Consider the following 19,319-nt stretch of genomic DNA (forward strand, 5'->3'; position numbering starts at 1 on the left):
CACACAGACATGGTGGTTCTCTCTACAACACACAGGCATGGTGGTTCTCTCTACAACACACAGGCATGGTGATTCTCTCTACAACACACAGGCATGGTGGTTCTCTACAACACACAGACATGATGGTTCTCTACAACACACAGACATGGTGGTTATCTCTACAGCACACAGGCATGGTGGTTCTCTCTAAAGCACACAGCCATGGTGGTTCTCTCTACAGCACACAGGCATGGTGGTTCTCTACAACACACAGGCATGGTGGTTCTCTACAAAACACAGACATGGTGGTTCTCTCTACAACACACAGGCATGTTGGTTCTCTGCAACACGCAGGCATGGTGCTTCTCTCTACAGCACACAGGCATGGTGGTTCTCTCTACAACACACAGGCATGGTGGTTCTCTACAACACACAGGCATGGGGGTTCTCTCTACAGCACACAGACATGGTCGTTCTCTCTATAGCACACAGGCGTGGTGGTTCTCTCTAAAGCACACAGGCATGGTGGTTCTCTCTACAACACACAGGCGTGGTGGTTCTCTCTAAAGCACACAGGCATGATGGTTCTCTACAACACACAGACATGGTGGTTCTCTACAACACACAGACATGGTGGTTCTCTACAACACACAGGCATGGCGGATCTCTACAACACATAGGCATGGTGGTTCTCTCTACAACACACAGGCATGTTGGTTCTCTGCAACACGCAGGCATGGTGCTTCTCTCTACAGCACACAGGCATGGTGGTTCTCTCTACAACACACAGGCATGGTGTTTCTCTACAACACACAGGCATTGTGGTTCTCTCTACAGCACACAGACATGGTGGTTCTCTCTATAGCACACAGGCGTGGTGGTTCTCTCTAAAGCACACAGGCGTGGTGGTTCTCTACAACACACAGGCGTGGTGGTTCTCTCTACAACACACAGGAGTGGTGGTTCTCTCTAAAGCACACAGGCATGATGGTTCTGTACAACACACAGACATGGTGGTTCTCTACAACACACAGACATGGTGGTTCTCTCTACAACACACAGACATGGTGGTTCTCTCTACAACACACATACATGGTGGTTCTCTACAACACACAGGCATGGTGGTTCTCTACAACACACAGACATGGTGGTTCTCTCTACAACACACAGACATGATGGTTCTCTACAACACACAGACATGATGGTTCTCTACAACACACAGGCATGGTGGTTCTCTACAACACACAGGCATGGTGGTTCTCTACAACACACAGGCATGGTGGTTCTTTCTACAGCACACAGGCACGATGGTTCTCTCTTCAGCACACAGGCACGGTGGTTCTCTCTACAACACACAGGCATGGTGGTTCTCTACAACACACAGGCATGGTGGTTCTCTCTACAGCACACAGGCATGGTGGTTCTCTCTACAGCACACAGGCATGGTGGTTCTCTCTAAAGCACACAGGCATGGTGGTTCTCTCTACAGCACACAGGCATTGTGGTTCCCTACAACACACAGGCATGGTGGTTCTCTCTACAGCACACAGGCATGGTGGTTCTCTCTAAAGCACACAGGCATGGTGGTTCTCTCTACAGCACACAGGCATGGTGGTTCCCTACAACACACAGGCATGGTGGTTCTCTACAACACACAGGCATGGTGGTTCTCTACAACACACAGGCGTGATGGTTCTCTCTACAGCACACATGCACGATGGTTCTCTCTTCAGCACACAGGCACGGTGGTTCTCTATACAACACACAGGCATGGTGGTTCTCTACAACACACAGGCATGGTGGTTCTCTCTACAGCACACAGGCATGGTGGTTCTCTCTACAGCACACAGGCATGGTGGTTCTCTCTACAGCACACAGGCATGGTGGTTCTCTCTACAGCACACAGGCATGGTGGTTCTCTCTAAAGCACACAGGCATGGTGGTTCTCTCTACAGCACACAGGCATGGTGGTTCCCTACAACACACACGCATGGTGGTTCTCTACAACACACAGGCATGGTGCTTCTCTCTACAGAACACAGGCATGGTGGTTCTCTCTACAACACACAGGCATGGTGGTTCTCTACAGCACACAGACATGGTGGTTCTCTCTATAGCACACAGGCGTGGTGGTTCTCTCTAAAGCACACAGGCATGGTGGTTCTCTACAACACACAGGCATGATGGTTCTCTCTATAGCACACAGGCGTGGTGGTTCTCTCTAAAGCACACAGGCATGGTGGTTCTCTACAACACACAGGCATGGTGGTTCTCTCTACAACACACAGGCATGGTGGTTCTCTCTACAACACACAGGCATGCTGGTTCTCTCTACAACACACAGGCATGGTGGTTCTCTACAGCACACAGACATGGTGGTTCTCTACAGCACACAGGCATGGTGGTTCTCTCTACAACACACAGGCATGGTGGTTCTCTGCAACACACAGACATGGTGGTTCTCTACAACACACAGACATGGTGGTTCTCTACAACACACAGACATGGTGGTTCTCTACAACACACAGACATGGTGGTTCTCTCTACAACACACAGGCATGGTGGTTCTCTCTACAACACACAGGCATGGTGATTCTCTCTACAACACACAGGCATGGTGGTTCTCTACAACACACAGACATGATGGTTCTCTACAACACACAGACATGGTGGTTATCTCTACAGCACACAGGCATGGTGGTTCTCTCTAAAGCACACAGCCATGGTGGTTCTCTCTACAGCACACAGGCATGGTGGTTCTCTACAACACACAGGCATGGTGGTTCTCTACAACACACAGACATGGTGGTTCTCTCTACAACACACAGGCATGTTGGTTCTCTGCAACACGCAGGCATGGTGCTTCTCTCTACAGCACACAGGCATGGTGGTTCTCTCTACAACACACAGGCATGGTGTTTCTCTACAACACACAGGCATTGTGGTTCTCTCTACAGTACACAGACATGGTGGTTCTCTCTATGGCACACAGGCGTGGTGGTTCTCTCTAAAGCACACAGGCATGGTGGTTCTCTACAACACACAGGCGTGGTGGTTCTCTCTACAACACACAGGCGTGGTGGTTCTCTCTAAAGCACACAGGCATGATGGTTCTGTACAACACACAGACATGGTGGTTCTCTACAACACACAGACATGGTGGTTTTCTCTACAACACACAGACATGGTGGTTCTCTCTACAACACACATACATGGTGGTTCTCTACAACACACAGGCATGGTTGTTCTCTACAACACACAAGCATGGTGGTTCTCTCTACAACACACAGGCATGGTGGTTCTCCACAACACACAGACATGGTGGTTCTCTCTACAACACACAGACATGATGGTTCTCTACAACACACAGACATGATGGTTCTCTACAGCACACAGGCATGGTGGTTCTCTCTACAACACACAGGCATGGTGGTTCTCTGCAACACACAGGCATGGTGGTTCTCTCTACAACACACAGACATGGTGGTTCTCTCTACAACACACAGACATGGTGGTTCTCTCTACAACACACAGGCATGGTGGTTCTCTCTACAACACACAGGCATGGTGGTTCTCTCTACAACATACAGGCATGGTGGTTCTCTACAACACACAGACATGATGGTTCTCTACAACACACAGACATGGTGGTTCTCTCTACAACACACAGACATGGTTCTTCTCTCTACAGCACACAGGCATGATGGTTCTCTCTTCAGCACACAGGCATGGTGGTTCTCTCTACAGCACACAGGCATGGTGGTTCTCTCTACAACACACAGGCATGGTGGTTCTCTACAACACACAGGCATGGTGGTTCTCTCTACAGCACACAGACATGGTGGTTCTCTCTATAGCACACAGGCGTGGTGGTTCTCTCTATAGCACACAGGCGTGGTGGTTCTCTCTAAAGCACACAGGCATGGTGGTTCTCTCTACAACACACAGGCATGGTGGTTCTCTCTACAACACACAGGCGTGGTGGTTCTCTCTAAAGCACACAGGCATGATGGTACTCTACAACACACAGGCATGGTGGTTCTCTCTACAGCACACAGACATGGTGGTTCTCTCTACAACACAAAGGCATGGTGGTTCTCTACAACACACAGACATGGTGGTTCTCTCTACAACACACATACATGGTGGTTCTCTACAACACACAGGCATGGTGGTTCTCTACAACACATAGGCATGGTGGTTCTCTACAACACACAAGCATGGTGGTTCTCTCTACAACACACAAGCATGGTGGTTCTCTATACAACACACAGGCATGGTGGTTCTCTCTACAACACACAGACATGGTGGTTCTCTCTACAACACACAGACATGGTGGTTCTCTCTACAACACACAGGCATGGTAGTTCTCTACAACACACAGACATGGTGGTTCTCTCTACAACACACAGACATGGTGGTTCTCTCTACAACACACAGACATGGTGGTTCTCTCTACAACACACAGGCATGGTAGTTCTCTACAACACACAGGCATGGTGGTTCTCTACAACATACAGACATGGTGGTTCTCTACAACACACAGACTTGGTGGTTCTCTACAACACACAGGCATGGTAGTTCTCTACAACACACAGACATGGTGGTTCTCTCTACAACACACAGACGTGGTGGTTCTCTCTACAACACACAGGCATGGTGGTTCTCTACAGCACACAGGCATGGTGGTTCTCTCTACAACACACAGGCATGGTGGTTCTCTACAACACACAGGCATGGTGGTTCTCTCTACAGCACACAGACATGGTGGTTCTCTCTACAACACACAGGCATGGTGGTTCTCTACAACACACAGGCGTGGTGGTTCTCTCTACAACACACAGGCGTGGTGGTTCTCTCTAAAGCACACAGGCATGATGGTTCTGTACAACACACAGACATGGTGGTTCTCTCTACAACACACAGACATGATGGTTCTCTACAACACACAGACATGATGGTTCTCTACAACACACAGACATGGTGGTTCTCTCTACAACACACAGACATGGTTGTTCTCTCTACAACACACATACATGGTGGTTCTCTACAACACACAGGCATGGTGGTTCTCTACAACACACAGGCATGGTGGTTCTCTACAACACACAGGCATGGTGGTTCTCTACAACACACAGGCATGGTGGTTCTCTACAACACACAGGCATGGTGGTTCTCTCTACAGCACACAGGCATGGTGGTTCTCTCTTCAGCACACAGGCATGGTGGTTCTCTACAACACACAGGCATGGTGGTTCTCTACAACACACAGGCATGGTGGTTCTCTACAACACACAGGCATGGTGGTTCTCTCTACAGCACACAGGCATGGTGGTTCTCTCTACAGCACACAGGCATGGTGGTTCTCTCTAAAGCACACAGGCATGGTGGTTTTCTCTACAGCACACAGGCATTGTGGTTCCCTACAACACACAGGCATGGTGGTTCTCTCTACAGCACACAGGCATGGTGGTTCTCTCTAAAGCACACAGGCATGGTGGTTCTCTCTACAGCACACAGGCATGGTGGTTCCCTACAACACACAGGCATGGTGGTTCTCTACAACACACAGGCATGGTGGTTCTCTCTACAACACACAGGCATGTTGGTTCTCTCTACAACACACAGGCGTGGTGGTTCTCTCTACAACACACAGGCGTGGTGGTTCTCTCTATAGCACACAGGCGTGGTGGTTCTCTCTAAAGCACACAGGCATGGTGGTTCTCTCTACAACACACAGGCATGGTGGTTCTCTCTACAACACACAGGCGTGGTGGTTCTCTCTAAAGCACACAGGCATGATGGTTCTCTACAACACACAGGCATGGTGGTTCTCTCTACAGCACACAGACATGGTGGTTCTCTCTACAACACAAAGGCATGGTGGTTCTCTACAACACACAGACATGGTGGTTCTCTCTACAACACACAGACATGGTGGTTCTCTCTACAACACACAGACGTGGTGGTTCTCTCTACAACACACAGGCATGGTGGTTCTCTACAGCACACAGGCATGGTGGTTCTCTCTACAACACACAGGCATGGTGGTTCTCTCTACAGCACACAGGCATGGTGGTTCTCTCTACAACACACAGGCATGGTGGTTCTCTACAACACACAGGCATGGTGGTTCTCTCTACAGCACACAGACATGGTGGTTCTCTCTATAACACACAGGCATGGTGGTTCTCTACAACACACAGGCGTGGTGGTTCTCTCTAAAGCACACAGGCATGATGGTTCTGTACAACACACAGACATGGTGGTTCTCTCTACAACACACAGACATGATGGTTCTCTACAACACACAGACATGATGGTTCTCTACAACACACAGACATGGTGGTTCTCTCTACAACACACAGACATGGTTGTTCTCTCTACAACACACATACATGGTGGTTCTCTACAACACACAGGCATGGTGGTTCTCTACAACACACAGGCATGGTGGTTCTCTACAACACACAGGCATGGTGGTTCTCTACAACACACAGGCATGGTGGTTCTCTACAACACACAGGCATGGTGGTTCTTTACAACACACAGGCATGGTGGTTGTCTCTACAGCACACAGGCATGGTGGTTCTCTCTACAGCACACAGGCATGGTGGTTCTCTCTAAAGCACACAGGCATGGTGGTTTTCTCTACAGCACACAGGCATTGTGGTTCCCTACAACACACAGGCATGGTGGTTCTCTCTACAGCACACAGGCATGGTGGTTCTCTCTAAAGCACACAGGCATGGTGGTTCTCTCTACAGCACACAGGCATGGTGGTTCCCTACAACACACAGGCATGGTGGTTCTCTACAACACACAGGCATGGTGGTTCTCTCTACAGCACACAGACATGGAGGTTCTCTCTATAGCACACAGGCGTGGTGGTTCTCTCTAAAGCACACAGGCATGGTGGTTCTCTACAACACACAGGCATGGTGGTTCTCTCTACAACACACAGGCATGGTGGTTCTCTCTACAACACACAGGCATGGTGGTTCTCTCTACAACACACAGGCATGGTGGTTCTCTCTACAACACACAGGCATGGTGGTTCTCTCGACAACACACAGGCATGGTGGTTCTCTCTACAACACACAGGCATGGTGGTTCTCTACAACACACAGACATGGTGGTTCTCTACAGCACACAGGCATGGTGGTTCTCTCTACAACACACAGGCATGGTGGTTCTCTGCAACACACAGACATGGTGGTTCTCAACAGGACACAGGCATGGTGGTTCTCTCTACAACACACAGGCATGGTGGTTCTCTACAACACACAGGCATGGTGGTTCTCTCTACAACACACAGGCATGGTGGTTCTCTCTACAACACACAGGCATGGTGGTTCTCTCTACAACACACAGACATGGTGGTTCTCTCTACAACACACAGGCATGGTGGTTCTCTCTACAACACACAGGCATGGTGGTTCTCTCTACAACATACAGGCATGGTGGTTCTCTACAACACACAGACATGATGGTTCTCTACAACACACAGACATGGTGGTTCTCTCTACAACACACATACATGGTGGTTCTCTACAACACACAGGCATGGTGGTTCTCTACAACACACAGGCATGGTGGTTCTCTACAACACACAGGCATGGTGGTTCTCTACAACACACAGACATGGTGGTTCACTCTACAACACACAGGCATGGTGGTTCTCTCTACAACACACAGGCATGGTGTTTCTCTCTACAACACACAGGCATGATGGTTCTCTCTTCAGCACACAGGCATGGTGGTTCTCTCTACAGCACACAGGCATGGTGGTTCTCTACAACACACAGGCATGGTGCTTCTCTACAACACACAGGCATGGTGCTTCTCTCTACAGCACACAGGCATGGTGGTTCTCTCTACAACACACAGGCATGGTGGTTCTCTACAACACACAGGCATGGTGGTTCTCTCTACAGCACACAGACATGGTGGTTCTCTCTATAGCACACAGGCGTGGTGGTTCTCTCTAAAGCACACAGGCATGGTGGTTCTCTCTACAGCACACAGGCATGGTGGTTCTCTCTACAACACACAGGCATGGTGGTTCTCTACAACACACAGGCATGGTGGTTCTCTCTACAGCACACAGACATGGTGGTTCTCTCTATAGCACACAGGCATGGTGGTTCTCTCTACAACACACAGGCATGGTGGTTCTCTCTACAACACACAGGCGTGGTGGTTCTCTCTAAAGCACACAGGCATGATGGTTCTCTACAACACACAGGCATGGTGGTTCTCTCTACAGCACACAGACATGGTGGTTCTCTCTACAACACAAAGGCATGGTGGTTCTCTACAACACACAGACATGGTGGTTCTCTCTACAACACACATACATGGTGGTTCTCTACAACACACAGGCATGGTGGTTCTCTACAACACATAGGCATGGTGGTTCTCTACAACACACAAGCATGGTGGTTCTCTCTACAACACACAAGCATTGTGGTTCTCTATACAACACACAGGCATGGTGGTTCTCTCTACAACACACAGACATGGTGGTTCTCTCTACAACACACAGACATGGTGGTTCTCTCTACAACACACAGGCATGGTAGTTCTCTACAACACACAGACATGGTGGTTCTCTCTACAACACACAGACATGGTGGTTCTCTCTACAACACACAGACATGGTGGTTCTCTCTACAACACACAGGCATGGTAGTTCTCTACAACACACAGGCATGGTGGTTCTCTACAACACACAGACATGGTGGTTCTCTCTACAACACACAGACTTGGTGGTTCTCTACAACACACAGGCATGGTAGTTCTCTACAACACACAGACATGGTGGTTCTCTCTACAACACACAGACGTGGTGGTTCTCTCTACAACACACAGGCATGGTGGTTCTCTACAGCACACAGGCATGGTGGTTCTCTCTACAACACACAGGCATGGTGGTTCTCTCTACAGCACACAGACATGGTGGTTCTCTCTATAACACACAGGCATGGTGGTTCTCTACAACACACAGACATGGTGGTTCTCTCTACAACACACAGGCATGGTAGTTCTCTACAACACACAGACATGGTGGTTCTCTCTACAGCACACAGGCATGGTGGTTCTCTCTACAACACACAGGCATGGTGGTTCTCTCTACAGCACACAGGCATGGTGGTTCTCTCTACAGCACACAGGCATGGTGGTTCTCTCTAAAGCACACAGGCATGGTGGTTCTCAATACATTACACATGCATTGTGGAATTGTGTGCCGTATGCTGCAGCAGAGTAAAAAATGAAACACTTACTATGTATGCACAGATTGGGCTGAAGGCGTACGTTCCACACACGTATAGATGGGTACTATTCACACGCAGTAAAATCTTGATGTAATTGAAGCAATCCGTCTGCATTAAAGACACAGGAGAGGAGAGAGCATCGTTAATATGATTCATATGTTTCCACAAACTATTCTGGAGGGAGAGTTACTCAGGTTGAATGGAGTAGCTCGTTAGGCGACTCTCCAAGCATATTCCCACATTACTTGGCCGGAATGAATTGCTTCCAAATAGCCTGGGAGGGCTGTTGGCAGCAGTGTGACAAACGTCTGAGTGACTGTCTCACACAGAAAACGGATTAGAGTGTCTTCATCAAGATCCTGGTCTATGAGCCTCTGTACCCCAACCAACCAATCAATTAACCATAAATGAATCATACAATATGGCCTTCTGATAATATACTTCCCACAGAATTGAGGTTTCACCACAATCACAGGGGATTGGTTAGATGGGATGAATAAACATTTTATCTGGCTGTAAAATAATCACTCAGGCCACCACTGCTGAATGGATATGTACTTAAATTAGAACTTCCACTGCCTCTGACTAAGTTCATTTTCAGTACTATGGCTTAAAAACAAGCCTAAGGACTGGAATGGAAGTGTAAATATTGTCACTAGAGTTCCACACATGTAGCGCAGTGTACTCACCTGTAGGTCTTTGCCTTTGAAACTGCACTCGTCTCTCTTCATTTTCGGGGTGCTCCATGTAAGCTACAGGAGAGGAGAGTACAGGTGTCAGGCACATTACTAAGACACATCATAGAGCTGTAAAGAAAGTAGCTGCCGAGCACTGTCCACAAGATGACATACACCATATAAGTTATATAATTCACATCTCTTCGCACACACACACACACACACACACACACACACACACACACACACACACACACACACACACACACACACACACACACACACACACACACACACACACACACACACACACACACACACACACACACACACACACCAGTACTGTGAAGATGTGTATCTGAGAGCAGAGGGTATCACATACCACCTCTAAAAATACAAATGTTTCAATATTCACACAGACACACTCGTGTCCACTTACATTGCGTTGTAGTTTGACTCTGCTGATATCAGAGAGGTTGAGGGCGAAGAGCTCCTCTCGTGCTCCAACATAGAGCATGTTATCTTCCTTACTGAGGAGCAGAGATGTGTAATTGTAGACTCCATCCACAGAGAATCTCTTGGCTGATCTCTCCTTTGCATCTGGGGAGAGAGGAAAAACAGAAAAAAGAGCAGAAATATTAACCTTACTGCAGTGGGCTAAAACAGGGTCACAGAATGTTTCTTTGTAAGTATTTTATGCAAACCTACTATGAAACTCAAATATACACCTCACACACATGGGGTTGGTCTTAAAAAAAAAGAAAACACCTGTACCATGTCAGATATAAATGCATTCAATGTTGGGTTTGCATACCAATATTACACTTTATAGACATCACAGAAGACTGAAATAACACCAAAACTTTTGACATAGAAACAGCAGATTTTCTGCACTAACAAAAATTGTTTATTCATTATGAAAAAATATTAATAACATTCTATCCATGGGCCACTAGAGGGCGATTTGGTCATTTGATTGCAGGAAAGGGCTACTGAACAGAATGTATTACTGCAATATCAGCCTGCAAAGAGCATTCAAAGAGCCTTCTGGGCAAGAATTAAACATCAAAACTGCTGCGTGTGTGCGTGTGTGCGTGTGTGTGTGTGTGTGGTCACATAACACCATGAGCAGGATAAAGACAGATGTTGTGTCTTAACCAGAGACACCAGCACACCATGTCATTACTGACAGTGCTCCTTCAGGCTGTATATTTGTTCCCATGACAACAACACTGTCTGGCCTAGCAGGCTGTCTCTCTCAATCGCTACAGGGGAGCTACAATAGGAGAGATGGACAGAGCCTGGCCTCCTGTATGTGTGTGTGTGTTTGTTTGTGTGTGTTCAGTTAACAGTATACATTAGCAGCCTCCAGTCTTATCACCCTCTCTCATCACCTCTGGAGTGGGCCGCAGAGAAAGAGAGCGAGAGACGGCACCCAATCTGTCTCTCACCATCCTGACACCCCTTCAAAAGCCCTCACTCTGTCTGCAGCCTGTAGCCACGTGTCTTATCATTGACTCTCTCTCTAAGCCTTCAGCGTTGCTGTCAAAGCTCCACATTCAGCGCACTGTTGCAGAGTGGAAGTCTTTTGAGCTGGCCACGGTCAAACACTTTGTCTTTATGCCAGTCCAACATTAGCAACATGGAGAACATTCTGTCATCTAAACAACGCCTACTAAGTGATTCTCAGAGGACATTACTGCCTTATTGATTAAAAGCCAAATACTTCTAGGTAGTGTGTAGTTACCTCCCGGCCTGCTAACCCCACCACAGACGACAGAAGGTGTGTAGAGAGGGTTCGCTTCACCAGGGGAAACTACAGGCTACTTGTAGTGCATCAACACAGCAACAGGGGGCCTTTTTGCCACAAAATCATGCTGCAAAACAACAACAGGATCCTCTCTAGTCTACATAGCAAAAACCCAAGCCCACCGGGACTGCTCCCTCTCTGTCTGTGATTACAGGATGTAGTATGATTGGCGCTCTATGCTAGTGCCATTTACCCTCTCTCCTTCCTTCTCTCCTCTCCTCCATCTTCCCTCTCTCACCTCATTTCCTCTCTCCTCTTTTCTTCCCTCTCTCTCTCTCGCTCTTTTCCTCCCTTAGAGCGTTGGGCAAATTGAACAGTAATTTGCCCATGCTAAGACAAAGGCTGGAGCTTGAACCAAAACAAGGGGTTAGAGGGATTTCCACAGAGGAGGGTATCTACACAGTTAGAGTTAGATCACCACTGTCATATTCTCTGAGCACTGCTGAGGGAGGCACAATGAGGCGGGTAATTGTGTACCATTAAGGGAATCCATGTGGGTTTAAATAGTGTGATACTTTCGTTTTATAATTTCAGCCAGTCATTAGTCAGGTTTCTATTTCCATTGTGTCACACTGCAGTGATGAGGTTTGTATACAATGTTGTGTATAGCCTAACAATACTCAACATGGTTGTCCATTTATGTTGCATGTCTGCCCATTCCTGTCACGCCCTAACCTTGGAGATCCTTTATTCTCTATTTTGGTTAGGTCGGGGTGCAACTAGGGTGGGCATTCTAGTTTATTTATTTCTATTTTGGCCTGGTATGGTTCCCAATCAGAGGCAGCTGTTTATCGTTGTCTCTGATTGGGGATCATATTTAGGCAGTCATTTCCCCACTGTGTTTTGGGGGATCTGTGTTCTATGGGATTGGTTAGCTGCTCAGATAGCTGATGTTTAAAGTTAGTGAGGGAAATATAAGTCTCCAGCTTCAGCGATTTTTGCAATTCGTTCCAGTCACTGGCAGCAGAGAACTGGAAGGAAAAGCGGCCAAAGGAGGTGTTGGCTTTGGGGATGACCAGTGAGATATACCTGCTGGAACGCGTGCTACGGGTGGGTGTTGTTATCGTGACCAGTGAGCTGAGATAAGGCAGAGCTTTACCTAGCATAGACTTATAGATGACATGGAGCCAGTGGATCTGGCAACGAATATGTAGCGAGGGCCAGCCGACGAGAGCATACAGGTCGCAGTGGTGGGTGGTATAAGGGGCTTTGGTAACAAAACGGATGGCACTGTGATAGACTGCATCCAGTTTGCTGAGTAGGGTATAGGAAGCTATTTTGTAGATGACATCGCCGAAGTCGAGGATCGGTGGGATAGTCAGTTTTACTAGGGTAAGTTTGCCGGTATGAGTGAAGGAGGCTTTGTTGTGAAATAGAAAGCTGATTCTAGATTTGATTTTGGATTGGAGATGTTTAATATGAGTCTGGAACGAGAGTTTACAGTCTAGCCAGACACCTAGGTATTTGTAGTTGTCCACGTATTCTAGGTCAGAACCGTCCAGGGTAGTGATGCTAGTCGGGCGTGCGGGTGTGGGCAGCGAATGGTTGAAAAGCATGCATTTGGTTTTACTAGTGTTTAAGAGCAGTTGGAGGCCACGGAAGGAGTGTTGTATGGCATTGAAGCTCATTTGGAGGTTAGTTAACACAGTGTCCAAAGAAGGGCCAGATGTATATAGAACGGTGTCGTCTGCGTAGAGGTGGATCAGAGAATCACCACCAGCAAGAGCGACATCATTGATATATACAGAGAAAAGAGTCGGCCCGAGAATTGAACCCTGTGATACCCCCATAGAGACTGCCAGAGGTCCGGACAACAGGCCCTCCGATTTGACACACTGAACTCTGTCTGCGAAGTTGGTGAACCAGACAAGGAAGTCATTTGAGAAACCAAGGCTATTGAGTCTGCCGATAAGAATACGGTGATTGACAGAGTCGAAAGCCTTGGCCAGGTCGATGAAGACGGCTGCACAGTACTGTCTTTTATCGATGGCGGTTATGATATCGTTTAGGACCTTGAGCGTGGCTAAGGTGCACCTGTGACCAGCTTGGAAACCAGATTGCACAGCGGAGAAGGTACGGTGGGATTCGAAATGGTCAGTGATCTGTTTATTAACTTGGCTTTTGAAGACTTTAGAAAGGCAGGGCAGGATGGATATAGGTCTATAACAGTTTTGGTCTAGAGTGTCACCCCTTTTGAAAAGGGGGATGACCGCGGCAGCTTTCCAATCTTTAGGGATCTCGGACGATACGAAAGAGTGGTTGAACAGACTGGTAATAGGGGTTGCATCAATGGCAGCGGATAGTTTCAGAAATAGAGGGTCCAGATTGTCGAGCCCATCTGATTTGTACGGGTCCAGGTTTTGCAGCTCTTTCAGAACATCTGCAATCTGGAATTGGGTGAAGGAGAAGCTGGGGAGGCTCGGGCAAGTAGCTGCGGGGGGGACGGAGCTGTTGGCCGGGGTTGGGGTAGCCAGGAGGAAAGCATGGCCAGCCGTAGAAAACTGCTTATTGAAACTTTCGATTGTCATGGATTTATCGGTGGTGACCATGTTACCTAGCCTCAGTGCAGTGAACAGCTGGGAGGAGGTGTTCTTGTTCTCCATGGACTTTACAGTGTCCCAAAACTTTTTGGAGTTAGAGCTACAAGATGCAAATTTCTGTTTGAAAAAGCTAGCCTATGCTTTCCTGACTGACTGCGTGTATTGGTTCCTGACTTCCCTGAACAGTTGCATATCGTGGGGACTATTCGATGCTATTGCAGTCCGCCACAGGATGTTTTTGAGCTGGTCAAGGGCAGTCAGGTCTGGAGTGAACCAAGGGCTATATCTGTTCTTAGTTCTACATTTTTTGAAAGGAGAATGCTTATTTAAGATGGTGAGGAAATTACTTTTAAAGAACGATCAGGCATCCTCGACTGACGGGATGAGGTCCATATCCTTCCAGGATACCCGGGCCAGGTCGATTAGAAAGGCCTGCTCGCAGAAGTGTTTTAGGGAGCGTTTGACAGTGATGAGGGGTGGTCGTTTGACCGCAGACCCATATCGGATGCAGGCAATGAGGTAGTGATCGCTGAGATCCTGATTGAAAACAGCAGAGGTGTATTTGGAGGGCAAGTTGGTCAGGATAATATCTATGAGGGTGCCCATGTTTACAGATTTAGGGTTGTACCTGGTGGGTTCCTTGATGATTTGTGTGAGATTGAGGGCATCTAGCTTAGCTTGTAGGACTGCCGGGGTGTTAAGCATATCCCAGTTTAGGTCACCTAACAGAACTAACTCTGACGATAGATGAGGGGCAATCAATTCACATGTGGTGTCCAGGGCACAGCTGGGAGCTGAGGGGGGTCTATAACAGGCGACAACGGTGAGACTTATTTCTGGAGAGATACATTTTTAAAATTAGAAGCTCGAACTGTTTGGGCATAGACCTGGAAAGTATGACAGAACTTTGCAAGCTATCTCTGCAGCATATTGCAACTCCTCCCCCTTTGTGTGCTAGTGTTATTTATTCGAGGTACTCCTCACTCTTTTGTTTGGGTTTCAACCCTGTGTTTTTGTTACATGTTTGTTTGGTCTTCGTCCCGGTGCCTTTACATGGCACGCCATAATTAGAGCATAATAAAAAAAACTATTACGCATTCCTGCGCCTGTCTCCCAAATCTCTTCATGCCAACGTGACAACAAGGTAATGTGTGTCCAGAATAATATTATTTCCATGCATCAGATGGCTTGCATTGATTAATTATTCATGGAGCAAACTAAGATAATTGCTAATAAATCTAAGATAATAATCTGGACTGATCCAAGAAAATGACCCTATAAAATGTGTCAACGATTTGAGCAATTCAACACATTTCCAGGAAATGGTAACATATGGAATGTGAGGCTTTTGGCAGAAGAAGTGCAGCTGCAAGGAGGGCTATAAAAACAACTCAAGGGGGTAAATATATTGGATAAAGATCTAATACAAGATATAATAAATACAGACAGAGTCTGTCTGCCTGAATATACTGGTGCTGCTGTTAAGAATTTTGTTTAAAGGTGCTATTACAATGGCATAATTTAGGAGGTAAAGATAACATGATTGCTGATCTCAAAGGGACAAAATATGATTTGGAAATCAAATACAATTTCTAGCCCAGGGATGACAAACCCAAATAGTGAATTGGAATAACTGTGGGTCAGTGTCTGTCTGTACTGTCCCCCAGTCACCATACAGACAGACTCTTTCAGACAGACTCCAATCTATTGTTGTTAGAGCGTCTGAGGTTGACTCCCGGGGGCCATCCCATGACAACGCAGGCAGCCATGGAAACGCTGTGCTGTAGTCTACTCTGGGAAGAGAAGAGGTCTGGCCTGTTTAGTGTTCAGAGGAAGCAGAAGCATTCAAGAGCTGCTAGTGTCTTCTGGAGCTTGGGAGACAGGGGGATGTCTGCCGGAGCTAAAGAAGGGGGGGGGGGGGGGGTGTTAGGGAGGGCAGGTAAGTGGGCACAGTGTAACAAATGAATAGTCACAACAAACTATCACAACTAGCGTGCCCTCACCTTTTTGAGCACACTCCCCCTCTCCCTACCCTGCATGGCCTGTGCCCCCGGCAACCCAGAGCTCCACAGTACTTTTATCAAAGGGACATCTCATTATGAGTCCCACAATGTCAATGACGAACAAGGGAAATCAAGCTAATAGAGGCTGGGTTCAAATAGCAATACACTTCCGTTGGAGAGGAGACATGGCTATCTAGGCTAACAACCTTGCACGTGTGCAAAGGGAACTGCATTGGCAGGTGTGGTTAAAATGATCACAACACTGTTTTCTGCTATCACTGCGGGGTTTGTCACTGTTTTGAACATTCATTTGGATAGACTCAGTCCAAGGACAACATTGGTGCATATCACAGCTCCCAGTCTCCATTTCACAGACAGGCTCAGAGTTAATTCAACACAGTCCTATTTAACCTGCTGGCTCTGACTGAAAGACACAGCCTCCACCTGACACAGCTGCCAGTCACACATTTCTCTTCCTGTCAGTGTGCCAGCTCTCTCCCCGTATCGCTATACCCAGGCCCCCATCTGTCCGTCCTTCCATCCATCCCACACCCTCAGAGAGAGCAGCTTTCTTTGACTGGGAGCACTTCCTGTGTGACCCCACAACCAAACCACACAGACACACCACACGTACACACCAGTGCTCCTTCAGCAGAACACACAATAAGATGCAGTGAGGGGGGATGGCTCAAACACGGGCAGCTGTAAGCAATATGAGATCTTTACAATCATTATGTAATTAAATGTCATTTTTGCAAATGACACTGCTAAATGGATTGTAATATCCACCCTGCCTTGTTCACTAATCCATTTAGGGGCAAATTAACGATGTGGGATTTTTGGGAACCCTAGTCTACGTTTTGTTGCCGTGGAGTTCCCAACGGCTCTGAGTTTCAACAGCACAAAGTTAATTATGAGCATAGAACATCCTGTCTAAAAGGCAAACCTCAACTAGCCTATACCCCTGCACACTGACTCGGTGCCCCCTGTATATAGCCTCGTTATTGTTATTCTTATTGTGTTACTTTTTATTATTACTTTTTATTTTAGCCTACTTGGTAAATATTTTCTTCTTCTTGAACTGCACTGTTGGTTAAGAATTGCAATTCATCTGATCACTCTCCATAACATTCTGGAGTATATGCAAATTGCCATCATACAAACTGAGGCAGCAGACTTTGTGAAAATTGAGATTTTTGTCATTCTCAAACCTTTTGGCCAAGACTGTACACTTGTTGTATTCGGCGCATGTGGCAAACAAAGTTTGATTAGATTTTGATTTGATTTGAAATGTGGAGTAATCTGTCATTCAGTCAGGGAGATCCAAGTGCTTCATTTTGTATGGCATCCAACTACGGTAGCAGTCTGATTCACTAAATGGCCTCTCCTATGAAGGGGTGTTGGCTTTCACAGCTGTGGGTTGAGGGGTTTGAAGTATGCATTCCCCATTAGAGACAAATGTTGTTATTGTTTACTTCAATGATGCAGAACTAGCTGGTAATCAGCAGACTGAACCGCTTTTGAATAGGGCCAGATTCTGTTAATGTATGTTTTAGAAATCTAACAACAAAACCAGCATCCTCACAGAGGACTTGAGTGGTGAAAAAGAGGCAGGAGAAAAACATTATGAGCACACTTTCCATTACTCAAATCCTCACCCTTCCTCCCAATTCAGACCTGCATTATTTGAGCAAATAGATTAGGCTAAAATAAGTGACAGCTCCCTATAGCTGCAATAAGATACGCTGTCTGTTCAAACAGTCATTCATTTGCTGCCTGTCATAACAGCAGATGACCTGGAAACAATCTCATCCCTCTTCATTGAGATCAAGCAGCATGCCCTGTTGGTGCATCTTGAACGGGATGTCTGATGTCCCATTCCTAGCAGTCTGTCTATAAACATGGCCTAGATTCTCCTGTGGAGGGACACATGAAGACACTTCTATGGCATTGGCAGCAGGAGGCCACTTTGGACAAAAGGGCTGTCTGTGCCTTCTGTAAGCAGGGCAGAACAAGCGTATCAGCAGCAGAGAGCTGAGCACAGCCCCACAGCCACAATTACAGCCTGATGGAGCTGGACCTATTACTCACAATAAGACAGAGCACATCTCCACAACCAAAACACACTAGAGCAGGGTCTCAGCAGCACCACATGCCATACAAAACATGTCTGTGGAACTACATAAACTAACAGGGCCTCCACAAGATTCAAGAGCTTATGGGGTTTTCATTAAGATGACCCAAAGATGTGCATACACAGGCCACTTTGGCCATATCTCAGTAACAATTAATTGTAAGCAGATGATCAGGCCTATCTATTCATAGGTAACTGGGATTTAGCCTAAAAAGGATAGCTGTGCTGTGAAAGCCATAGGAGGAAACTCTGTCACTATTGAACACATGCATGAAAGATATCTGTCCAGAAAGTCCAATCAAATAGGTAGCTTAAACAAACACAGATACCAGAACTTAAAAACACTAACATTTGCATTGTGTTAAGAGTTGGAGTCTGTAGTGGGAGTATGCTGAGTGAGTGGGGTTTATCAAGGATTAGGCTATAAGCTTTGGAAGGTGAAGTCATGGTGGGGTTTAAAAGAGAGGTTAGGTAGAAACAAGGGGGTGGATGGCAGTGAGATTGTTTCACCACAGCCAGACCAAAGAGGACAGAGTATCATAAGGGGCTCAATGGTGTTTCATATGCCTCCGAGTCTTTCTGCTCCACCTGTAGCAGAAACACTCACTGTCTTTTCATCTCACATCTCCATACCTATCTCATGTGTCTATCAGCACGCAGACACACACGCACACACACAAATCTGTGTCATCACCATACTTGTTCTTACAGGATCCTCTGTTTTGACTTTGTGCACACTAAAACCAGGCGGTTACTTTTAGTCATGTTCTTTTTCAGTTGGATCTGACCCAATGTAGAAGAACAGATACAGAACATTCAATAATCCAACATGTTGTTCTACTTACAGAGGATGTGGTCACACCCCAACTCTTGGGAAACAGTACCAGGAACCCCTAAC

The 19,319-nt window shown here is 46.9% G+C and overlaps 1 protein-coding gene across 1 annotated transcript in view; it reads right to left on the reverse strand.

The window, feature by feature from the left end:
• LOC106573467 (semaphorin-4B) overlaps positions 1-19,319 on the reverse strand; it is a 105,913-nt gene that overhangs the window by 40,003 nt on the left and 46,591 nt on the right. The window contains exons 3-5 of the mRNA XM_014148544.3: positions 10,374-10,534; positions 9,947-10,009; positions 9,267-9,365 (exon numbers count right to left, since the gene is read on the reverse strand). Coding sequence (XP_014004019.1) covers positions 9,267-9,365; positions 9,947-10,009; positions 10,374-10,534 — 323 coding nt within the window. The remainder of the gene's footprint in view (positions 1-9,266; positions 9,366-9,946; positions 10,010-10,373; positions 10,535-19,319) is intronic.

This window comes from Salmo salar, chromosome 16, assembly GCF_965601325.2.
Source record: "Salmo salar chromosome 16, fSalSal1, whole genome shotgun sequence".
Taxonomy (NCBI): Eukaryota; Metazoa; Chordata; class Actinopteri; order Salmoniformes; family Salmonidae; genus Salmo; species Salmo salar.